Source organism: Alligator mississippiensis, chromosome 4 (assembly GCF_030867095.1).
Source record: "Alligator mississippiensis isolate rAllMis1 chromosome 4, rAllMis1, whole genome shotgun sequence".
Taxonomy (NCBI): domain Eukaryota; kingdom Metazoa; phylum Chordata; order Crocodylia; family Alligatoridae; genus Alligator; species Alligator mississippiensis.
Genome location: NC_081827.1, coordinates 154333080 through 154358293, shown reverse-complemented (window position 1 = coordinate 154358293; position 25214 = coordinate 154333080). Strand labels below are relative to the sequence as shown.

Below are 25214 nucleotides of genomic sequence, written 5' to 3'. Positions count from 1 at the left end.
CAACTGGTACAGACACCTAGATTGGTGATGGATCTGATAACAAGGAAGAGGCAATCACATTGAAAGGGGAACTTATTCATAATCAATTTAGAGTATTTGGGCATGGGATGTACTTCATACCAAAGTCAGAGATGAGATTAACTGTATCGTTAAGTTTCAGAATGAGTTTACATGCGCAAAAGGGCACTGATATTATAATTTAGTCATTTGAATAGTGCATGTAGGCCCAGACAAGCTCAGTGTTCAGCAGCCTGAGTTTCTGGCTCGCAGGTCTCCTCTTGCATGTTCACATGGGGTTCCAGACCAGGTTCAGGTATCTCAGGAAGTCTTTGGGCTAGGGGCCTGTCCTCCTCAAAACTATTTCTACGGTAAAGTGTTATATGCGGACATCTAACAAGTCTTGGTGGTATGGTGAAGATGAGGGGTCTTACAGGTGAAGTGTAAGAATCCATATCTGCCCCTGCTTGCCTTAGCACAGTCTCAGACAGAGGGCATGCCTGCAGACTGGGTGGACTTGCAACCTAGGCCCCACCCCATCTACTCACTCCCAATGGTTTGGTACTGTTCTTGGAGAGGTCTGAGGCCTCTGAAACCCCCTGCCAGTTGGTAGGAGGTGGTGGGGCAGGTTGGTAGTGGGGTCACAACCCCCCCACACTACCTGATATGCCATGCCTGTGCCTGGTGGGCTAGGGCAGTGCTGTGCAGCATGTGGAATGGGGGTGGGGTTTGGGGCTGTTGGGCAACCCTTCTGATGTCACACATCATGTGATGGGGCGGGGAATTCTGGAGCTAGTGTTGCAGTCTGGGACCTGATAGTTCATAACTGTACCATGTGGTCTAGGGCAGGTCTTGCAGCATGAGTGGTATGCTTTGGGGCCTGAATGAACTGTCTTTCTGATGTCACGAATCATCTTTCTGATATAATGGTGGTGTCACATGCCATGTGATGGGGTCAGGGGCAGGTTTTTTGGTGTTATACATCATGTGACTAGGGGCAGGGGCAGGTTTCTGATGTCACGCATCATGTGACCAGGGGCAGGGGTGGGGTTTGTGATGTCACACAACATGTGAATGGGAGCAGGTGTAGAGTTTCTGATGTCATGTGTCATGTGACTGGGGTGGGGTTTGTGTTGTCATACACCATATAAGGGGGAAAGGAGGGGGGGTTGTGATGTCAAAGACCATGTGATGGGGTGGGACTTCCAGTCCCAAGATGGCAGCCAAGGTGGCCACCTGTCAAGTTTACAAGTGGGTGTTTCCAGCTACTACTCCTATGATTTCATGATCGACTGGAGCTTCTGCATGCAGACCACTTGGAGCTATATACACCTGCTTTTACTAACTGCTTCTCTGTTTGGATTAATTGCTGCCCAAAGTTCAGAGGGTCCTGGGCCTTATTTACTGTTATTTTCATCAGATGTTCATGTTATACAAAGGCACAAACATTGATCTGGTCATTTCAGGTGCTTCTGTGAGTACCTGGTGAGCTCAGTTCAGGGGTCCTCACAGCAATTCTGTGAAGCAGAGCTGTGCTGTTATTCCCACTGCACAAATAGGGCAATGACTTTGAGATACAACTGACTGAGGACATGTGTACACTGCTGCAGAGCAGGGACCAGAACAGGAGAGTTCAAATATGCCCTGCCCACACCTCACCCACACACCTCAGAAGGCATACTCCAAACCTAGCAGTGAGCCAAGAGGGCTGTTGCAAACTTTCATCCTTCTGCATTGGGACTTAAACACAGTGTCTGTGGTGGGCCAGGTATTGGGGCCTCTATCTCTAGCACTGTAGACAACTTTTAAATGTCTTACCCAACATCCTGAGAGAGTCTGTAGCTGAGCAACTGAACGAAACTTCCCAAGACAGAGGTAGGCATAGGGAAGGTTTCCCAAGCCACTGGACATTTCACCTCCTGTGGAAAGAAAGAGTTAGGTGAAACTGTTGTAAACACTTGGTCAAAATTACCCTATTCATTCAAATGTAACACTCACTTGCATTTAAGAAACATCCATATTTTATGACTCTCACTTGAAGACAAAAAAACATGAAAGAAAGACATGTTTAAAAAGATGTACCAATGGTACATGTAAGGTTTGTTTTTTTACTTAACCCTGCCCTCTCCCCACCCCAAGTTTCAGAGGTAGGCTACTATTAGAGATAGTTTTTAAATTTGAAAAATCAAGTCTTCAATTTGAAGGAATATAGCAATGTAGACCTTTCCAATCATTCATGTCGTGATTTTACACCCATTTGAAATTTAATTTTGTGAAAAGTTTAGAGGAATTGATCAATTTAACCTTCACTCCTCCCATTTTCTACATATGGAAACAGTTCCATGATTTGCCTGAGCTGTCTCCAAGAGCCATGGCCATACTTTAAAAACAGGTCTTCTGTGTCTCCACTGTTTCTAGCATCCAAATCATAGCCACAATAGTCAGCTGAGGGCTAGATTATGTTTTGACTAATTCCAGTCAGAATTCTAGGTAGTCTGATAAAAAGTAAAAAATACCCCCCTCCTACTCTCCCCTTTCCCCTTCCATTTATCTGCTTGTCAAAAGGACCTTACTGAGGATGAGGATCAGGAAAAGTGTGGACCTTTTACTAAATGCGGGGAGGCAACCTAGTGACATAGAATGCAAAAAAAGGCTGAAGTACTCAATGCCTTTTTCACCTCAGTCTTTATGGGCAAGATCAGCTCCCAGACTACTGCACATGGCAAAACAGTTTGGGGAAGAGGTAAGCAGACAACAGTAGTGAAAAAACAGGTTAGATACTATTTTGAAAAGCCGGACATGTATAATTCCATGGGGCCATGTATGTACCTGAGGGTGCTAAAGGAGTTGGCTGATGTGATATGTAGAGCCACTAGCCATCATCTCAGAAAACTCATGACAATCAGGAATGGTCCTGGATAACTGGAAAGGGGCAAATATAGTGTGCATCTTTAAGAGAAGGAAGGAGGAGAATCCAGGGAGCTAGACTGGCCAGCGTCACCTCAAGCTCTGGAAAAATCATGGAGCAGGTCCTCATGGAATCCATGTCTAAGAATTTGGAGGAGAAGAAGGTGATGAGGAACAGTCAGTATGAATTCACCAAGGGCAAGTCATGCCTGACCAATCTGATTGCCTTCTATGATGAGCTGACTGGCTCTGTGGATGCAGGAAAAGCAGTGACTATAGTATACCTTGATTTTAGCCAGGCTTTTGATACAGTCTCCCTCAACATTCTCACAAGCAAGCTAAAGAAGTCTGGATTGAATGAATGGACTGTAGGCTGGGCTGCCTCCCTATCCCCCAGCTAGATCGCACCTGGGGTGGGGAGCAGCCCAGCCCCGGGCAGGATCTAGCACAGGGGATGGGGAGGCAGCCCAGCTGGGCTGACTTCCCATCCCCAGTAAAACATCAAAACAGCATCAAAACAGCCTTTCTGTTTCGACAGAATGGAACGGAACAGCTGTTTCAAATCAAAATTAAATTCAAAATGGAATGCTGTTCGGTCGAACCATCAAAACTCAAGGCAAAACGGAACGGTGCTGTTTTGCACAGCCCTAGTATCCAGTTGAGTCTTCTCTTCCACTTGGGTCCAGTTCTAGGGATTCTCCATTCCCAGCAGTCTGTTCCAGTTTTTTTTCTTCGGAGTCGTCTCTCCGCACACCGCACCACCCCTTCTGGGGTTTCTCTATCTTAAAGGAGAAGCTGTTCCGGAAGCATAGTTCTCCTGCTGTCTTCCTGTCTTTGCTCTGCTCAGTCTCTTTCCCTGTGATAAATATTTAATTTATGACCAGTCCCTCATCATTGGTGGATAGAAAACTGACTGGATCATCAGGCTTAGAGGGTAGTAATGGGTGGCTCAATGTCTAGTTGGTAGCTGGTATTAAGTTGAGTGCCCAGGGGTTGGCCCTAGGGCCAGTTTTGTTCAGTATCTTCATCAGTGAGCTGGAAGATGGGATGTAGTGCATCCTCAACAAGTTTGCAGATGACACCAAACTGTGGGAAGTAGTAGATATGCTGGAGGGTAGAGCTAGGATTCAGGGTGACCTAGACAAATTGGAGGATTTAGATCAAAACAAATCTCATAAGGTTCATTAAGGACAAGTGCAAAGTCCTGCACTTAGGACAGAACAACCCCATGTAGTGGTACAGGCTGGGGATCGACTGAATAAAGAGCAGCTCTGAAGAAAAGGACCTGGGGGTTACAGTGGACAATAAGCTGAATATGAGCCAATAGCATGCCATTGTTGCCAAGACAGCTAACAGCATACTGGGCTGCATTGCTAGGATCATTGCCAGCAGATCATGGGAAGTGATTATTCCCCTCTATTCAGCACTGGTGAAGCCACATCTGGAGTCCTGTGTCCAGTTTTGGGCCCTCCACTACAAAAAGATGTAGACAAATTGAAAAGTCCAGTGGATGGCAATGAAAGGGCTGAAGTATATAACTTATGAGAAGAGGCTGAGGGAACTGGGCTTATTTAGTCTAGAAAAGAGAATACTGAGCAGAGATTTAACAGCAGCCTTCAACTACCTGAAAAGGTGTTCAAAAGAGGATGGAGTTAGACTGTTCTCAGTGGTGGTAGATAACAGAAGAAGGAACAATGGTGTCAAATTGCAGCAAGGGAAGGCTAAGTTAGGTATTAAGAAAAACTCTCACTGGGAGGGTAGTAAAGCACTGGGACAGATTATTGACATAGGGGTCTAAATTACATGAGGTAACAGTGTCAATCCACATCCTTATTAATAAACTGAGGAGATTTGCCTTGGATGATTATACGGTAGAATGGGTAGCAAACTGGCTCAGGGGTTGCACTCAGAGGGTGGTGGTGGATGGGTCAGTATCAGCCTGGAAAGATGTGTGCAGTGGAGTTCCTCAGGTGCTGTTCAACATCAACATCAGTGATCTGGACAAGGGGGTGGGAAGCACCCTGTCCAAATTCATGGATGACACAAAAATATGGGGTGAAGCTAACACCCTGGAGAGGAGGAACCAGATCCAGTATGACCTTGACAAGTTGGGGAAGTGGGCAGACAGCAACAGGATGCAATTCAATAAGAACAAGTGCAAGGTGCTACATCTAAGGAGAAAAAATTGCCATCATACCTATAGGCTGGAGGGTGACCTTCTCAGCACCACTGAGGCAGAAAGAGATCTTCGAGTCACTGTTGACTCCAGGATGAACGTGAGCCGTCAATGTGATGAAGTAGTCGGAAGAGCCAATCGCACCTTGTCATGCATCCATAGGTACTTCACAAACAGGTCCAGGGAGGTGATTCTCCCTCTCTACGTGGCACTGGTCAGGCTGCAGCTGGAGTACTGTGTCCAGTTCTGGATGTCGCAGTTCAAGCGGGATGAGGGCAACCTGGAGAGGATCCAAAGAAGAGCCACCCAGCTGATTGGAGGCCTGCAGGGAAGGCCCTATGAGGAAAGGCTAAGGGACCTTAACCTCTTCAGCCTCTCAAAGAGAAGGCTGGGAGGAGACCTTGTGGTGGCATACAAATTCATAAAGGGAGAGCAACACGAAGTAGGCAACGATCTGTTTACCAGAGCATCCCCTGGAACAACAAGGAACAATGGCCACAAGCTATTGGAGAGTAGGTTTTGACTAGACATTAGAAAAAGGTTCTTCATGGTCAGGGTTGTCAGGATCTAGAATGGGCTTCCAAGGGAGCTGGTTCTCCCCCCATCCTTGGTGGTCTTCAAGAGGAGACTTGACATGCACCTGGCTGGGATCACATAATCCCAGGTTTGGTGACCCTTTTCTTGCCTGCCAGGGGCAGGGGGTCATACTAGATGGCCCACTGAGGTCCCTTCCAGCCCTAGAATCTATGAATCACATATTAGTAAACAGATACCCTGAGCAATGATCCTGCCTAAAACAGGGGATTAGGCTAGACATAGACATAGTGCATAGAATTGCATAACATAGCGCTTGAGGGAACGTCCCTCAAGAAGTCATCTAGCCTAATCCCCTGTTTTAGGCAGGATCATTGTTATCTGAGCCATCCCAGATAACCATTTATCTAACCTGTCCTGAAACACTTGTACTGATGGAAACTCTACAACCTCACTAGGTGATTTGTTCCAGTGTTTAATCACCCTAAGTGGTAGATATTTCTTTCTAATATTTAATCTGTATTTCATGTTTTTCAATTTAACCCCATTACATCCCCCCTGAGCTGTCTCCTCTGCAGACTAGATACTACAGTTCTTCCAGCCTATTCTCCTATATCATATTTTCTAGACCTTTCATTGTTTTGGTTTCTTTCCTCTGGCCTCTTTCCAACTTGTCTATTTCTTTCTTGAAGCTCAGCGTTCAAAAGTGGACTCAGTATTCCAGAGGAGGCCTCAGTACTGAACAGAGTAGAAAAATCACTTGGATATGACACCCTATCAACATACCCCAACATACTAGTATCCTATTTTGCAACACTATTATTCTGTTGGCTCATATTCAGTACATAGTGCACTATTACTTCTCCTCCCTCCACCCCCAAATCCTTTTCTGCAGTACTGAAGCTTAGCCAGTTGTTCCCCATTTTGTATTATTGCATTTGTATTGTTTATTCCTGACTGTAGCACTTTGCATTTGTTCTTACTGAGTTTCATCTGATTTATTTCAATCCATTTGTCCAACTGATCAAGGTCATTCTGAAGGCTAATCCTATCCTCCAAATTGTCTGCTACACCACTGTGCCTGATGTCATCTACAGATTTACTTAACATGCACTCAGCCCTATTCCTCACATCATTAATGATGATATTGAACAGAATTGAACCTAGGTCAGTTCTTTGAGAAAACCTACTTAATACTTTCTACCAGTTACATATTGAGCCACTGATAAATATACTTTGAATACAATGGTTGCATATACATGAGACATCTACTATGGAGAAGAGTAATTAGCTCTGCAGTAAATGTCTCACATCTACGCATGCAGCCCTATTAGGCTGGAGTAAACTAATAAACTCCGCAGCAGCATAGTCCTTGTAAAAACAAGTACTTGCTTGATGGGGAATTTTTTTTTACTCTATAGCCACATGTGTAGACACTGACACGACTGGCTGGGGCACAAGGGTGCTTCAGTGAAGGAGCTGCCTGCCTAGTGTTGCATTGAAGCACTCTCATGCCCTAGCCAACCCCTTCCACAGCACATTTATCTGGGTTGGAGCAGCCCCCTGCCCACTGGGGCTGCTCCGACCTGGCTCAACATGCTGTAGTCCTGGATGCATGTGTATATACAACTCCCAGCAGCAATAAATTTTGGTGCAATAAGCACCAGAGTTGATTGTTCTGCATGTGTAGAGGCACCCAATGAGTTACAGTCATGCACCTTACTTTCTTAATTTATTGTAACAGGGTGGCCTCATCAAGTCTTTGCTGGCCGCCCTGCTCCTCAGGTAACCACCCACTTACTCACCTGCCACGCCTTGATGAAAAAATATGAGAGTTGTTACTAAGGTGGGAGGCTACTCATTACTCGCCCTGCTGACAAAGGCCTAATACCCACTCCAACCTCCCCTCCATGGGTCCCATGCTTCACAGATGTTACTCTGATGTTACTTCTCTGGCCTATGGCCAGAGCTAACTGGGCACACAGTGGTAGCTCTTTTCTACAGCCCAGGAGGGCCACTCACACACTACCACTCTCTCACTGGGGTCTCACTCACTCCACTGGCTCTCACCCAGCCTCTTTCATACTTCCCTCTCTCAGGGGCCACGCATATGCCACCCGGCTTCAGACTTAGCTCTCCTTGCCTCGGTCAGCCCCGATGCAGTCTGTTGGGTATCTCCTGCTACCCTCACCTGAGTGTTGACTGAGTGCTTGTACGACTGTAGGCCTATTTCACTCCTAGCCCCTCACCAGACCACTATGACCCCACTGGGCCTCCTCACTCACCCACACTCACAGGCCACTCTGTTCATCGCCCCTCTCACAGACGGTCTCACTAATCGTCGCCCCTCTCACTCAGGGGCTCATTCGTGCCCTCAGGCTTTCCTCTGCTGCCTGGGTGTGGCCCCAGGTCCCTCCTCCAGCCTGAGCTCTGCCACAGAGCTCCTTAACCAAGGGCCCTGGGCTCCCCCTGCTCACTAAAAGACCACCAGGGATGTGGGGCTGGGGTTATTAAGGCTCCCCAACCCACCTTTCACCAGGGAGGTAACGGGCCTGGCATTTCCTGGGGGCTCCCATGCCACTAGAAGCCCCTCCAGACCACCCTTCCCCAGCAGGGTACAGTTTTACATCTTTCCCAGGACAAGGGGTCACCTCTTCCCCTTAGCCTCTGCCCTTACCTCCTGACTCTGGCCAGAGCAGCTTTTCAGCCTGATGTTTCCTCCTTCCTGTAGCAAACTGCAGCCCAGCTTATATCCCTGGGCCAAAATGGCTGCGCTGATCAGGCACCTAGCTGCTGCCTGTTTGCTGCTCTTAAAGTGGCAGACATCAAAGGTGCCCTGCCACATTTACATATGAGAATATCATGACCAATGGTGTAAAAAACCCTTATTGAAGTCAAGGTATATCATATCTCCTGTTCTTCCTATCCGTAAAGCTCAGCACCCTGTTATAGAAGGCAATCAAGTTGATTAGGCATGACCTGCTTTTGACAAAATTATGTTGGCTTTTTCTTAATCCCTTTTTATCCTATAGATTCTTAGAAATGAATTTTGCAAAAGAACCTAGAAAAAAGAGTTTGTTAGGACTCACTTGAGGGTCTGCTAAAGAAAACTATTTACAGTGCACCCAGGAATTGGTTCTTGAGCACCATCTACTGGCACCATATCTATTCTCTCTCTCTCTCTAGGTACCAGATCCAAACAGGACATTGGTGACCATGGTCTTCCACAAACCTCTTCTCTTTTAGGCATACAGAATTTCCAGTCAGTGGCGACCCATATGGGGTGTATGGGGGTGCACGTGCACCCCCTGAGAGCGCTGGTGCACCCCCTGACAGGCCATGCACCCTGCTTAGGCGATGGGCAGGGGGGCAGGCAGGAGCACCGGTGCCCCCCCTGCAAGCATCAGCCAGAGAGTGCGAGCGCCAGATGAAGCGCTGTGCCCATTTCTGGGAGTGCTGTGGCTGCTTCTCAATTGGTGCAATCAGCCGTGGGGGACCTCCCCTCCCCCCCCCCCCCATCACTGACTGGTCGCTGGGGGGGTCGTGCCCCCCCGACTAAGGTGGCATCAGTTGCCCATGTTTCCAGTATTAATACATTCATCCATTTAGATAGACTCCTGACATAAGTCAACCTCTGTCTTCTGTGATCTCTCCTTCCTTCAATCTTTCCAGTTCTGACCAAACTTTCTATTTCCTTTTTCCTCCTAACATGTCTGAGAAACTCCAACTGTCTCTTTCTGATGATATGTGCACCCCCTGATGTATGCAATCCAAAACTCTTGGCTTCGTCCCCAAGAAATTTTACTATTTGTCAATATCTTTTTCATTTTCAGAAATGCATCTTTTGCCATCCCTATTCTGTTTTATTTCATGATCACATTTACCATCTGATATTATCCAGCTTCCCAAATAGTTCAATTTATTGATCTGCCTTATCTGTTCCTTATCTACTTTGTTGTTGCATACAAGAATGATCTTCTTCTTTGTAATTACCATGCATTCTGTTTTTCTACAGGTGATACTGAGACCCTTCTTCTTACTAACAATATTTTCTAAAATTTCCTGCAGCTTCTCTTCTGAATCAGCTATTAAGACTGTGTCATCAGCATAACACAAGTTGTTCAAATTCTGTCCGCCAATGATCAGCCCTGGTAAATCCTCAATCTCCCTCAGTATTTTCTCACTGTAAAAGTTAAACAGGTCAGGTGAAAAGACACAGCCTTGTCTCACACCTCTCTTAATTTGAATGAAATCACTTAGTTCATTTTCTATCTTCACTGCTTCAATTTGGTCCCAATAGAGGTTTCTTAAAATTCTCAAGTCTTTGCCATCAATATTCAATTCTTCCAGCATTCTCATTAACTCCTCATGCTTGACTCTATCAAAAGCTTTGGTATAATCAATAAAACACAAGAAAAGGTCTTTCCCCATTTCTACTGCCATCTCTGAAAGCATTTGTACCATGAAGATAGCAATTCTTGTACCTTGATCTTCAATAAAACCACATTGAACTTTTGCAATCCGCGGGCTTATTCTACTTCTAGCTCTCATCATCAGCTTTAATAGGATCTTTGTCACATGCCTCATTATACTGATGGTTTGATGCGGTTCACATTCAGTGGCTCCCTCCTACTTATCTATACAGAGATATAGAACACTCTGGTAACAGATTTAGGAAGAGAGTTGGTCCTGGAAAGAGCATTCCCTTCTCAGTCCGAGCTGGGATATTCCCAGGGCATGGGGAATAGGCTGGGAGAGAGTCACATGCTCACTTCCTTCTACACTATACTGCCTGTAACATTTGAAAATAGAAAGCTGATGTTAAGATCTGAGTTCCATTTGTTCCACGGCAGTTTGCCTATAACCTCCCCCAATAACATAATTTGGGATGGAGGTGAGCAGAGCACCAGCTCCAGGCAATGACTTAGAAGGAGCACCAGAATGGTGTCCCCCACACAAATCCACACCCCAAAAGCAAAAGCAGCACCATGGCCCTGCTGTTGCAGCAGTAGCCAGGCATAAGAACACTACAATGCTGCTGTAGGAGCAACACTTGGGGCATGCAGACCATGTCATAGCAGCAACAGCCAGAGATTGTTTTTGAGTCCCTAAATAGGTAAGACACTTCCCTGCCCTTCTCTCCCCTGCTCTCAGGACTGTATCCCTTCCAGTGCTCAGAGACGCCTCCCCCTCCTTCACTTACCTTCAGGGCTTGCCTGGGATGCAAACCCTGCTTGTTAGGCCTCTGGCTTCTCCTGTCTGTTAACAGCATGCATTGTATTTCCCTGTGCTCTGCCTTGGCTGTTTCAGAGGGCATGGGCAGGCATGATTTCTATGCTGCCTCTCCTGGGCTACATCATGGGGAACAAACTTTGAAATCTAGTTGGTGATTCACTGGAGATCTCATTTTTCATCATTTTTTTTCCTTCCTTCATTCCTGGCTATTTTCAAATAAATGTTTGAAAATAAGTGGGTTCCTCTGCTGACCACTATGAATGTGATCATTCATCACATGTGATGGTTGGGGTGATATGGCCTTTTTGTTTGTCACAACAATGCTCTGAGGCTGAAAATACCTGCTGGCCAAAGTTAATTCAGGGAGAAGTTCTGCCCATGATGTCAGCAGCACAGGTAATAATATCACTCCACAAGCATGTCAGCCTGAGGGGAAATCTTGATGGAGGGTGATGTGGAAGTTCAGGCATTGTATCTTTTGTGATTTTGTTCTTGACCATAATAGAAGGGCTATGAATAGAATAGAACTCCTCAGAAAATGCCAGATAAAGACATAACTAATATTTACAACCCTGCACCACCTGAGCAAATTTCTCTGACAGCATGCAAGTAAAATGAGCTGTTTTCTTTCTCCTAGGTGACATTGGAGGTCAGATGGGACTATTTATTGGTGCTAGTATCCTGACAATTCTAGAGCTCTTTGATTATATTTATGAGGTAAGATCCCCATTTTGGGTTCCTCATTCAGGATGGATGGTGTTACCCTCCTTAACTGGGTAAACATTGTGCTTGCCTAAGAGCAACCCTTGGCCCTCCCCTGACTGACCTTCCCTGAAGTGGTCCAGTTGCACTCACTTCCCAGGTGCACAGGTCATCTGTTTGAACCATTGCTGTCTGCAGCCCCTTATGGGGCACAATTTCTTTGCACAGCCTGCTCTGTGATCACCTGACATCTCCTATCAGCTGATGCTGCACCCCTAAAATATTGCACTACATCCCTCCTGCAAAATGTAAAACCAAAAAACATAGCTGAACCCTGGAGTCTCTAGTGATATTCAGCCTCTTACCTCCCAGGCACTTCTACTCCAGTTTCACTTGGGGATAGCTAGAAGCTGTTCCACTCCCCCTGCCCTCCCCTGACCCAAACTAGAGGGTGCAAGATACAGGAGGAGGGCCCTACCACATCTTAGCCCTCCATAGCTGCACGCTTATGGTGTCTGCCCAGGAAATTGGAGACCTGAATTCTAGGTCCCCATCACCCATAGGGGTTTAAATATGCATTTTTTACTTCCTAGCACAGTGCTCTAACCACAAGGACACAGGTTAGCTATTATCCAGGTTCCTTTCCAGATCTCCTTTTGAAGCTGAATCATTTCTCTATGCATTTAATATGCATAGGAAAATGGATGGAGAGCAATGCAGGAGGAAAGATACAAGGTAGAACCCAAGACCTGCTGCCTTTTGGAGCAGAGTCCATCTCACTGAGACACACAAACTACCTTTTCCTCTTCCATCCGACTCCCCCTGCCACACGGTCCCTATCCTGGCTGCCCAGGGAGTCAGCTTTGCATCACATCACATAAGTTAGCTCCTGAATTGGAAGCAGTGTAGGTTCATCTGCATGATACTACTAACTGTTCCTGCCACTAGTACTTCTAGCAATACTAATTAGTCCATGGACACTTGCAGTTATTAGTGAGCGTTGGCAGGGTAGTGCAGTATGTGTGAGGGTACCACCTCCAGACAACATGGATTTACTCTGCAGATAACCCCCACTATCTTTGGAGGGAACTGAACAAGACAAGGATCTGCCTCATTCTGGGAGAAAAAATGATCTTATAGTTAACACACATTTTGGATTTTGGAAGACTTTGTTTGTATCCTTGACTATGTCATAGGTTTACTGGGAAAGTGAATGATTTCTGTGGCTTTTCCTAGTTCATAAGTGCCTGAACAGGGTGCTGGAACATGCTAAACACATGCACAGAGCTTAGTTGTCATCATGAATCTCATTAACCTTGTTAGAAAATAAGTTAAGGATCCATGATTAGGCACATGGATCGCACTGTACACAGGACATTTTTTCACTGCATTTGAGCATGGAGATGGATTTGAATTTTTAATTGCCAGCTCTTAATCTGGCGCTGAATCTGCCAACAAAAAAGGGAGACTGAAGGGGACTGGGAGAAGCGATTTGACGGGAGAATATTAGCAGATATTATTTTCATTTGAAGAAAAAACCAAAAGTGGAACTCAGCAAGCTGTGAAACACACCCAAATATTTTTTCTAGCATTGAGAAACCTTAGCTGGGTCCACATGAAGCAGCAGTCTACGGGAAGTGTAATAATGTCATTTCATAACTGCCTCTTTCCAATTATAACAGTGACACAAATGAATCAGCCAAACAGAATAAGAACATGAGCTTCTTGTGTTCATGGGAATGGTCATTTATGCTACCAACCAACGAAGTCAAGCCATTTCTTGGAGCTCAGGTTGTGGGGCTGATGTGCCCTCTACTCCATCTAATAGGTGGAAGGAGAATATTCTCCCAACTGCTACCTGTGCTCAGTACTCTGTATGGGCGCATCTACATGAGATGCACCGCTGCACAGTAGCTTGGTTTACTGTGCAGTTAAGTCGAGCATCTACATGTGTGTGCCCTTACTGTGCAGTAAAAGTGGCTAATCATGATTAAATTTGCTACCTGCAAATGTAGATAGCAAATTTAAGCGTGATTAGTAAGTACACAGTTAAAGCATGTGTAGACATGACCCGGCAGCAAATTTGCTGCCAGGTCTGCCCAGCCACTAGGGACTAGGAGCCTCTGTTGCACAAGAACTAGGCTGCCTCTATGGCAGCCCCTAGCTGCAGGCTATAACACCCTGTGGACATGTTGTGCCATGGGACACACAGACCAGGGAGCCTGAGAACACTGCAGGCCCTGAGTGTGCCTGTGGGCAGGCCACAGCCCTGGTGTGCCTGCTTCCCAGGACCTCAGCAGTGCTGCCTGGCCCTGCCCAGCCACAGGGCTGCCAGGACACTGATGTCAGGGCCAGAAGCCTGCTGCAGCCTCTGTCCAGGCCTGCCAGCCCCCAGGGCCACCTGCAGCCAGCTCTGTGCATCAGGGCCAGCAGTACCTGCCTGCTGCACACTTCCAGCAGCCTGCCCTGCAGCTGCTGCGGGGCATAGCCTCTGCTGCACAGCTGCCAGTTCCTTGCCATGCCCCTGTGCTGGGTACTGCTGGTAGCTGCCCAGGGCTGACAACAGAGGGATAGCTGCATGGGGACCCAGAGAGCTGGCACAGGACGCAGCAGCATGACCTCATCCTCCCTAAGTCTGCCACCACCTGTGTGCACACACCTGGGAACCCAACTGGAGCCAGGAAGAGGTTGGTGACCTCGTGGCACTCTTGGGCAATGCAGAGGTGCAGAAGAAGTTTGAGTGGAGTGGGCACTTGAACACCTATATCTACGAGGCCCTGTTGGGTGGGATGCAGGAGTGTGGGCACTCCTGGTTGGTGTGGTAATGCTGCATCAAGATCAAGGCCTTATGGGCACAATGGGTGGCTGTGACTGACCACAACTGTCAGTCTGGTTGTTCCCATAAGACCATGCTCTTGATGTGGCAGCTGACCAATATTTTGGTGCTCTGGGACCCAGGCCCAGCACAGAGATTTACACCAGCACAGGTGGGCTGCCCAAGCCCCCACCCACCCTGAGCCCTCTGGTGACACATCGCTGAAGAAGGAACACTTGGGCATTCAGTGTCCCACCGTGCCCAGCTCCCTTGACTGCTCAGTCCACTAGGAGCTCAGGGATCCCTGACCAGTGGCTACCTTGCTAGCTCCGCAGCCCAAGACCCTGCCTTGAGGAACAGCGGGCCATGACACTGCTGTCTGTCACCAGCACCAGCTCCTCCCTGGTGGGGAGCCCTGACTGGGTGCCTGCATGCTGTGCACCATGGGCCCAGGATACCAGGTGCTGCTGTATGCCATCACCAACAGGGAGAACCATGCCAAGCCACCAGCCTTGCCAGCCCTGGACACATGGTAAGACCCACACTAGGGGGGGAAAGGCCCTCCCCACTTCAAACCCCACCCCTGCCACTGCCCCTGCCCCCCCTCCCCACCCAGTCTATCTGCGCTCCCCTGGCCCCAGGTTCTCTGCCACAGCACACAGAGAGGTGGGACACAGTACAAAACTTTATTGAGCAGTCTGTACCCCCACAGCTGGGTGGTCATGGGCTTCTCACACATTGAGGAAGGTGTTAATATCAGCAGTGATGTCCTTCTCAGCAGTGGGGGGCAGGGACATGTAGTGCTGCCACAAGTAGCCCTCCAGACAGTGGTGGAGGTTGCAGGGCAGCCTGGGCTTGCCACCTACACCATTGTAGCTCAGGCTCCCATGCCAGTTGTGCAGGTGTGCCCAGGGCACCAGGAGGATTGATAGCAGCAGGGTGTAGTGGGTTGGGCATGCCTCAGCCTGCACAAAGAGCTCATCACACTCCACCTCGGGCACATGCAGCAGGGGCACACTTGAGGAGCAGTGGGGGCCTGGCCCCAGCGTGCCTCCCCAGAGAGGCCCTCTGCAGGGGGGGTGGGGGCATGGCCAGCTCCTCACTCCTGTTGTCTGGGAACCAGTGAGCCCCAAGCCTGGGTGCCATGGGCTAGGCAGCAGTGCAGCAGACCCGTTGGTCTGTAGGGGGAAAGGGAATGGAGCGGGGTCTGAAGCCAAAGGAGCAGGTGCTGCCAGAAGCCTGGCCTGTCCCACCCTAGAAAGGGGTGGAGGAGGCAGGCTGCCTGCGGCCAGCACCCAGAGGGCCACTGGCCCCAGGGAACCATGTGAGGATGGGGGTTCAGCTGGTAGCCGCCTGGGCCAGGGCTGCCTGCCTGACTTACCATGGTCCCTCATGCACTCGTGCATGGCCAACCCCTGATTTGAGACCGGACACTGCATGGCCCCAACACAGAGCAACTTATCTCTCAAATGTTGCGAACTCTTACAAAAGTCTTCTATTTCTTGCCTCTGCAGGGCCAGCATTTGAACATGGAGGAGAGGCTGCAGGGATAAGCGAGGATGTGGGCTCAGTTACACCACTTCCCAGTGCTGGAGCCCTGCAGATACCTCAGCTGTGCTGGAAGTGCACATGACATAGAGCCCTCCACTTCCAGCAGCTGGTGCTGGTGGCCAGGGAATGGGAGGAGCATGCTCAGACATGGTGGGAGGATGACCTTGCCTGCCGGGAGAGGTGGGGGGCACAGGATATTGCCCAGGAGACCACCCAGGAGGAGGCACGGGACTAGGCAGAGTGCAAGTTCTGGGCCGAGGTCCTGGCCCTAGTCCTAGAGCCAAGAGCACATGCAGGTCCTGTGGGCCCAAAATAACATCCTGGGCCAAACTATGGAGGCCACAGATGATGACCACCAGACCCTAGACACTTTCCTGGGCCTGGTGGTCTCATTTATGCCTGCCACTGCCTGACCCCAGCCCTAGCCCCACAGGCCCCCTGGCAGTCACCCACCAACCCACAGCAGGCCCCCGCCTAGTCCTGGTAGGAGGTCCTCCACTGCCTCTGGCACCTGCCCCAGGTCCAGTGCCACCCCTCTAGGCTCCAGCCCACCATTTATCCCATCTCCACACAGGCACAAGTTGGAGCTGCCTGGAGCGGTGCTGGGACTTGACATAGGCCCTGGTGGGCATAGACTTTGCCAGCCAGAGAGGGAGCCACCCACCTCAGAGGAGCACTAGCCCTGAGGCCAGGGTTCTGGCCTCCTTCCCCTAGGCTCTGCCCCAAAGGTGCCCCAACCCCATATCCCCCAATTCCAGGACACAAAACAGACACTTTGTATATAGTTTTCAAATTAGGAAGGAGGTATGGTTAGAGCTAGTGGGTGGGGAGGGTGGTAGAGGGGCTCTGTTTGTCGGGGAGGCAGGGGGGAGGGGCTCTGTGTGTTGGGGAGAGAGTGGGGAGGGATAATCAGGAGTGAACTGTGAGTGGAATAAAAATGTGTTCTTTGGATCCGTGCCTGTCATGAGAGTGCTGCTGGGGGTGGGCAGGGAGTATGGGTCTGTGGGTAGTGGGGCAAGATGGGGGAGGGCAAGATGGGGGTGGTCCATAAGAGCATCCTGCACCCAGTGCCAGGTTTCCTCTGGTGGGTGCATGGCTCTCCCGGGGCCTCAGTGTGGGGGACACACTGCTGCCGCTGCCACCGCAGCTGGTGCTCCCCTCTACCCAGGCCTTGTAAAACAACACTCCCTGGGCCTCACAGATATTGTGCAGCGCACAGGCTGTAACGAAAACTCAGAGGACGTCCTCAGTGACTTCAAGGCGGGCAGTGAGGGAACGCCAGTGGCCCTCAAGGTGGCTGAAGGCTCACTTTGCCAGGGTACAGGTCTTGCCCAGGCACTGGTTAAAGTGGACATGGTGGGGGTCCAGGTAGCTGGTGTAGGGCTTCATCAGCCAGGGCAGGAGCAGGTAAACAGGGACCCTGATGAGCAGGGGTGGGATGATGACAGCACCCAGCTGCAGCACCCCGGTGCAAAGTGCCTACTCTCCACCAACACAGCCAGACTGAAGTTCCTGAAGACACGGGCATTGTGTGCACTGCCCACCCAGCTGGTCCTCACATGGATGAACATGACCTGGTGATCCACAATGACCTGCAGAATCAGAGAGGAATTCCCTGCGCTATAATAGGGGTAGTCTCCATGGGGAGAGCGGGTGACCAGTATGTGTGTCCCATCCAGGGCCCCGATACACTGGGGGAAGCCCAATGCACGGAAGACTGCCACCACTGCCTGGGGGTCATGGACATGGAGGACAGTGTCTGCCAGCACATCCTGGAGGGCACCACAGACCTCCGAGATGGCCTTCCTGGTGGTGTCCTTGCCCACACTGAATAGATGTTCCACATACTGGAGGCTGGTGGGCATGGCCAGTTTGAGCAGTTCCAGGGTCAGGTGAGTGTCAATCGGGAATGATGGCCACATGTTGGTGTCCTGACACTGCAGGTGGGACTGGAGCTGATGGAGCAGGCCCCAAAATGTGGCCTAGGTCAGCTGGAAGGCATGTACCCACTGCTCATTGTCCCAGATGTGCTACAGCAAGTGCTGCCACCAGTGCTGACTGAAGTGACGGGCCCAGAGGTGGTGGGGCTGAAGGCCCAGGAGGTTGACGGCTGCCCGGGTGGTGGCCTCAAGGAGCCCTTCATCAATGTCCCTGATGGCAGGAGCTGCACAGCAGTGGTGGGAGTCCTGGAAGGGCATGCTGTGGGCAGGCATGTGGTCACTATGTGTGAGGGAACCGGGCAGGGTGAGCCAGCCATAGGCCAGGAGGCAGTCCGTGTGGCAGGCAGCAGTGTGACCAAGGCAACCAGCAGGATTCTGGAACACTGTTCATTGCTTCTAGTGCCAGAGGCTGGAGCAGCCATAGCTGGGAGGCACAGTGGGCACTAACACAGCTGCCATGTGCTGCCTCCGTGTGTGCCACGCTGCTCCTCTGAGCACAGGACCTGGCTGCCCAGAGTGCATGGAGCGGGTCTGGGTTTTAAAGATGGCTGGCAGCTGCAGATGGCTTCAAAGATGGCTGCTAGGTGCAAGCAGCTGGGGCCCAAGCTGGGAGCTCCCCCTGGTGGCCACAGGTGTGCCTAGCAGGTTTGTAGGGACCTGGCAGCAAATTTGTTGCCAGATCCTTGCATGTGTAGATACCTAGCAAAAATTGCTAGGCACAATAAGTGCACAGTAAGCTACTGTGCAGCAAATCTAGGCACAACTAAATGCACGTGTAGACATGCCCTGTGTTTATAAAGCCCTAGGCCAATCAAGCTAGTAATAGGGCCTGGAGCTTTTCCCCTGAGTGTCAGTGTTGTGGGTCTAGCTGCAGGGAATTATATCAAAAGAGCTCAGAGACAAGGTGCTATATTATCATATTGATAGGTATGTTGGCGATAGCCCCCCCACCTAAAGTCTAGAAGTGGAGTCAATGGCTGAATGGCAGCTGACCTTACTTCAGCTATTTCGTGTCTGGAGATAAGTCTGTGAAAGAAGCAGGCCAATGCTCTGAACAATAATAACACCTTCCGTCCAAAGCACTTGCCAGAGGGAAGGAGCTATCTTTTAATCCCTATTTGACAATAGAAAGCAGGCAGAGGGCTGCAGTGACTTGTTCCAAGGGCTTTCTCTAGATGAGAACCCAGGAATCCTAGCTCGCAGTTTAGTCAAAGCTACTCAACAGGTAGCTTCCCTGCTGGGGAAGCTTTAGGTTCTGCTACTGCAGGGCTCTCATATTTCACATCCTCAAATCCACCTCAGCAGCATAGGGAGAAGCCCAGCCCCAGAGTCTAGCCCAGATGGAGTCCAGGGCCACTGAATTCTTGGAGCAATGAAGGAGTCAAGCTGTCAGATGGCATCACTGTAGTTCCAGCTTCCACTTCATTCATTTAATGACTGATGATATAAATATTTCATCCTATTAATCATTCCCAAGCAAAACACATGGCTGGCCTGACAGTCCTAGTATTTAACAAGGGTCAGGGAGGGAACTGGCCTCAGTCCAAGCCAGGATCCTTCTACAAGAAGAGCAGCAATGAAAGTCAGATAGTTGAGGGAGTCATTTGATCCTTTGGCTCCCTGCATACAATATTTTCCCCTGGCCCCCAATGCCATTGTCTCTTCATCCTTCCCACTCACACTCCTCAGAGTGGAGCCCTGCTCTTATCATTAGCTCAACAGCCCCTGAACCCCAACAGCCACACCTTTATGCTGAAATCAGGCCTTTCTGTCCCCCTTCTACCAGGGGGCAAACTTTGGCCCCATGCCTCCATCTCTTTGCAGGGCAAAAGTGCTGAAAGATAGGGTAAGGCTGCTTTACCTAGAACTATTCTGATGCTTCCACCTCATGCCAACACAAAGGTATCTCTCCTGTTTCAGTATGAATGTCCTCACTGTACTCCTGGAATCCAAACTCGTGGTAGACATGATACCGTTTACTAGACCAACTAGATTTTTTTTTTTAAATCTTTAATTGCAGACTTTCGAGGACAAGCACCCTTCTTTAGGCATAGGAGAAAAGACTGTAAAAGTTCTCCTGGGTAGAAATGAAAGTTCATATTTCATAGGAGAGTTGAAGGTGTGGTAACATCTCCTGTTTGGAACAGGTCTTTTTATATGCAGATTAAGCTCAGAGAAAAGTTGGAAGAGTTTGATTACCTCAAAGTTGTTTTGTGGTAAGCAGGATGTAGTCATATTTCCTTCTGGTTATGGTGTTTCATATTTCAGAGGAGTAAAAAGATGGAATGCTCTTCTGGGCAGAAATTTCTTATGTGGTAAGGTGTCTCTGAGCTCTGTGATGAGGCTCTGTGATGTACTCCTGTTATATAAAGTAAACTGTGAGTTCAAGTGACAACCTGGGCTCTAGTTTATCCCTGTGTGAAGTGGGTTGAGTGTACCTCCTTTGCAAAGCATATCCCAGAAGTATTTGGAGCACTTGGGCATGAAGCCTGGTTGGCTAATTTCTAGGGCTGTGCAAGGCTTTGGACAGAGCTTCGGGTCCAGAGAAGCTTTGGACACTTTGGGGTCCGAAGCAGCACATCCGGGTTGAAGCTCTGGCCTCTCCATGGTTTGCAAAGTCCCTTGGACAGAAATTAGTAAGCCTGTGTGAGTCGGCAGCAATCTGATCCAGCTGCTTTGGTTGGCCACGATCTGATCCGGAACTCTGGACCGGGTTTCCGCCTCGGTCCAGCCAAAGCAGCTCCGAAGCTTTGGAGCCACCCCAGAGATCCGGCCATAGGGTATAATGGGGAATCAATGAAATATCTATAACTTTATTGTTTTTTGTCTGATTTGGATGAAATTTTCAGGAATGGTAGACTCTTCAGAGAGAATGAAGTTCACCAGGTTTCAAGAAGATCTGTGCAGGGGTTTGGGAGTAACAGCACCCCAAATTCTTGAAAGCAAAACTCATGTCACGTCTAGGTGTTAAAACGTAGCGGGGTGAAAAGTGCAGAAGTGGTAGCTCTTACTGAGGCCACAAAGCCTGCCAAGTTTCAAGAAGATCGGTGGAGGGGTTTGGGGGGAAGTGCCCCTCAAGCTGAGGACAAGCAAAACTGGTGCCATGGGTGCTTGTGGGACTGACTGTGTCTGTCCTGGGGCAGGGAGGGGAGACACTGCTGCAGGCCTGGCTGCTAAGCTGCTGTGTTACCAGTTACCAATCAATCGTGATTCAGGCAGGGACCAGGGACTCAGGGACCAGCTTAATACACAGGACCTAGCTACTACATAAAGACTTAACGAGCATCAATTAGTACCTAAAAAAACAGGCTAAGGAGAGGAAAGAATCAATACAGAGAATCAACTGCCCCAGGACAAGGACAGTCTTGGCACGAGTTTTCCCTGTCAGCAGCTAGGGATGCCGGGCCCCAGGACCCCCCTGCACCGATCTCCTCCACAGCTGGCAGGCGTCACAGCAGGGGCCACCATCCCTGCAGCTGTCACCCCACTGCGCCTTAACAGACGCAGTGTCACCCATGGCACGAGTTTTGCTTGTCCACAGCTTGAGGTGCAGTTCCCCACAAACCCCTGCATCCATCTCCTTGAAATGTGGCAGCTTTGTGGCCTCAGTAAGAGCTACCACCCCTGCAATTTTGACCCCCCTGTGGTGTAACACACAGCCGTGACATGAGTTTGGCTTTCAAGGATTTGGAATACAGTTCCCCCCAAACCCCTGCACTGATCTTCTTGAAACTTGACAGGTTTCATGCTCTTAGCAGAGGCTACCATCCCTTCAGGTTTCATCCAAATCAGACAAAAAACAACAAAGTTATAGATATTTAATTGATTCGCCATTATACCCTATGGCCAGATCTCCGAGGCAGCTCCAAAGCTTTGGCCAGATTGAGGCAGAAACCCGGTCCAAAGCTCCGGATCAGATCGCAGCCATCTGAAGCAGCTGGATCTGAAGCTGGATCGGATTGCTGCCGACTCGCACAGGCCTACTAATTTCTGTCCAAGGGACTTTGCAAACTAGGGAGAGGTAACGTCTCTCTCTTGGGATTGTGTAGAAGTTCCTGGATGCTTCCCTCCCTCCTTTTGAAGGGAGTTTATGTAAGTTCAGAATTATTTAGGTCCCGTCATGGGCTACTCCAATGACCCTGAAGTCTTGGCTTTGACACCATATCTTTCACAAGATGATTGACAGATATGATCTTGTGTCACAAAGCTCTATCCAAGATCAAAACTCCAGAGAAAAGCTCACACCTGCCTTGGGCTGACAGTTCTGATCTCACAGCTATTTGGGCCAACAAAAGACAGTGGCAAGTCAATTTGCAAATACTTCCTCATCATTAAGAAGCAGGTACATCAAAGAAGGAACAAGCTGCATGGCTTCAGAGTACAGGCATTCAGTATGCACATACTTGAAGAATTGGCTTGGAGGAGGTACCCCAGCCACTGGGAACAGAAACTTATGGGTAATGCTCAACCTTAAAGAAGAACAAAATCAGTTTGGCCCTTTTTTGAGAGGAGAATTACTGGGACTTGCTTTTTATGCTGATTATTAAATGAGGGGCATATGGGGCAGGAGCTCCTATGGGTAGTCTTTATCTCTGTCTCACTCCATCATAGCCTTTGAGGACAGCCTCCTTCCAATGGAATTCCCATTTCACAGGAAATTCCTGCACTGCAAGATCTGTTATGTTCTGAATCAGTGCCAGTAAAGTGCCCAGCATACAGCAGCCTTGATTCTGGCTGATAAATCTGGTGCTACCATAGAGCAAGTTATTTATAAATGAGAATATATATTTGTTTTTTGCACTTGATGCTAATTTACCAGTGTTTTCTTGTCAAGGGGTACCTTGTAGATAACTGTGAGTGTAACAGAAGTACTCATTGGGCACTCTACACATTTATTAATGTTATGTAGTTACTGCACAGTAGCACTGGCACACAGTTTTTTAGTGATGCTAACTGCGCAGTAGTCAAATACTGATGTGCAGTAGTGTACTAGCATGGGTTTTGCCTGGCACGCTACCACACAGTATTAGGCTACTGTGCAGTTAGCATCTTGTGCAGACGTGCCCACTGGGTGTGTCTATGCTTGCATTTGATCTGGGAGCAGTTTCCTCGTGAGCAAATACTCCTGGGCAGATGCCTACATGTACAAGGAAGCAGAATCAGATTTGCTGCTAATTAACCCACATTCTGGGGCCCTGTAATGGGCCCCTGCTGCCACCAGGGGGAGCGGGAGACTCTGGCTGCAGCTGCCTGCAATCAGACACCATCTTTAAAAGGCAGCCCCATTCCCTGGCCTGCCACCTACCTGGCCAGGGGCAGCATGCGCAGCATGGGGGCAGCACACGGCAGGTCTCTTGTCACAGCCTCTGCCTCCCCATGCCATCGCTGCTCCAGCCCCTGCCCCTGGAAGCAATACACAGTGCCCTGGGCTCCTGCTACCAACCACACTGGCCCTGCTGTCTTGCTGCAGTGACCGCCATCTGGCTCATGGCCATCTGGGCCCTGCAGGCCCCCCAACACGCAAGAACCACCTGGCCGGCCACACTGCATTGTCCCATGGCTAGTGCTGCTGCACAGTGGACCCTGTCTTGCTGGCTGGACCCCAGCAGAGATGCTGGTGATGCGTGCCTGGATGCCACCTCCAGGGCCATCCATACTCTCCTAGGCCTCCAGCCCTGCTATCTCTAGACCAACCCAGCCAGCCAGGACAGGTGGCTGAACATCATTCAGGCCACCTGGAACAATAAGCAGTGGCTGGAGGCATTCTTCATGGCCCTGACCACCTAGGACCTCCTGAAGCAGATCCACCTGCATCTGGAGCAGCAAGACACCGCCGTGCAGCAGCCCCTCCCTGCGGACACCCAGCTGGCCATTGCCTTTCTGAAGCTGACCATGCCCGCAAGCCTGCACTATGTCAGCCACCTGTTTGGCATGGGCAAGGCCACTTCTGGGGAGGCCATCCTGGAGGTATGCAGTGCCTTCCAGGGTGTTCTCGGGCACACAGTGCTCTGGGTGCACAACCCTCTGGTGGTAGTGGTAGGGTTCCCTTGGGATTCCCCTAGCGCATCAGGACCCTGGATGGGACCCACATCCCCGTCACCTGCCCGCCTTGTAATGACTGCCCCTACTACAGCCGGTGGGGCTTCCACTCCATCATGCTACAAGCCAGCATTGACCACTGCAACGCCTTCATGAATGTGAGCACCAGCTGGTTGGGCAGTGCCCATGATGCCCGCATCTTCAGGAATTGCTCTCTGCCAGCCCTGGTGCAGAGTTGGCACTTCATCTGGGGTGTGCCAGGCCTCCAGTCGGGTGCTGCGGTGGTCCTGCCCCTCCTCATTGGGGACCCCGTCTACCCACTTCCCTCCTCACTTATGCAGTCCTACACCAGCCAGATGGACTCTTGCCAGGCTCACTTCAACAGGTGCCTGGGCCAAACCAGCACCCTCATGGAGTGCACCTTCATCCGGCTAAAGGGAGGATGGCACATACTGCCCGCCTTGAGTTTGCTAAGCCCAACATCCCTGGGTCATCATTGCAGCCTTTGTGCTGGATAACACCTGCAAAGCTGGTGGGGAGCTCTTCCATGAGGCCTGGATGGAGAAGGCACAATGGGTGGAGAATGCCTGTCAATGGGATCACCAGCTGCAGCAGCAGTGACAGCGGTGGGGCCCTCACACTGAGGCCCCAAGTGAGCTGCACACCCACCAGTGGGGGCCAGGGCACTGGGTGTAGGAGGTGCTGGCTGACCACCTCCTTCTATACTCCCCACTGTAGCCCACCTGAACAGCTGCCTACAGACCCCCACCCCACTGCCCACCTCCAGCACCACTCACTGCAGACAGTTCTCAGAAAAACACTTTATTGCCCTTACAACAAACAGCCCCCACCCTCCAATAACAGAGCTCATTTCCCCTCCCCCCCAACAACAAAGCCCTTCCTCCACCCATCCCACCCACCAATGATAAAACACCCTTGTCCCTGTGCAAAGTATTTACAATGTGGTTTGTGTGTGTTCTGTCCCACGGGGGGGGGCTGCGGGGTGGGGGCATCTAGGGGATGGAGCCCAGGGTCCAGCACCCCAGCCTCTGATGATTCCCATGTAGGTATATACACCATGGTGAGCCTGGTGGCCTGGGGGCTCACCCAGGGATGGTGCCGGCTGCTGGTCTCTGAGCGTGGGCAGCTCCCCCTCCAGCAGCCAGTGGCCAGGGTCGGGAGGGCCAGCACATGATCTTGGCCCCATTGTAGGCAGTTTTGAACTGCACCTGAGCCCACAAGGAACCGAGATGAGCAGCGGGACTGGGCCCAGGTAGGGAACCTGGGGCAGGGGCTCCTGGCCATTGGAGGCAGCACT

The 25214-nt window shown here is 50.0% G+C and overlaps 1 protein-coding gene across 3 annotated transcripts in view; it reads left to right on the top strand.

Annotated features, from left to right (window-relative positions):
- The window catches only part of LOC102561347 (acid-sensing ion channel 2), a 481367-nt gene that overhangs the window by 437140 nt on the left and 19013 nt on the right, over positions 1 to 25214 (top strand). For all 3 annotated transcript variants that reach the window (XR_002094474.2, XM_059726831.1, XM_019500653.2), the window contains one exon: positions 11487 to 11566. Coding sequence is in view for 2 of the 3 variants with exons in the window: in XM_059726831.1 (XP_059582814.1) it covers positions 11487 to 11566 (80 nt within the window). In the remaining variant the exon portion in view is untranslated. The remainder of the gene's footprint in view (positions 1 to 11486; positions 11567 to 25214) is intronic.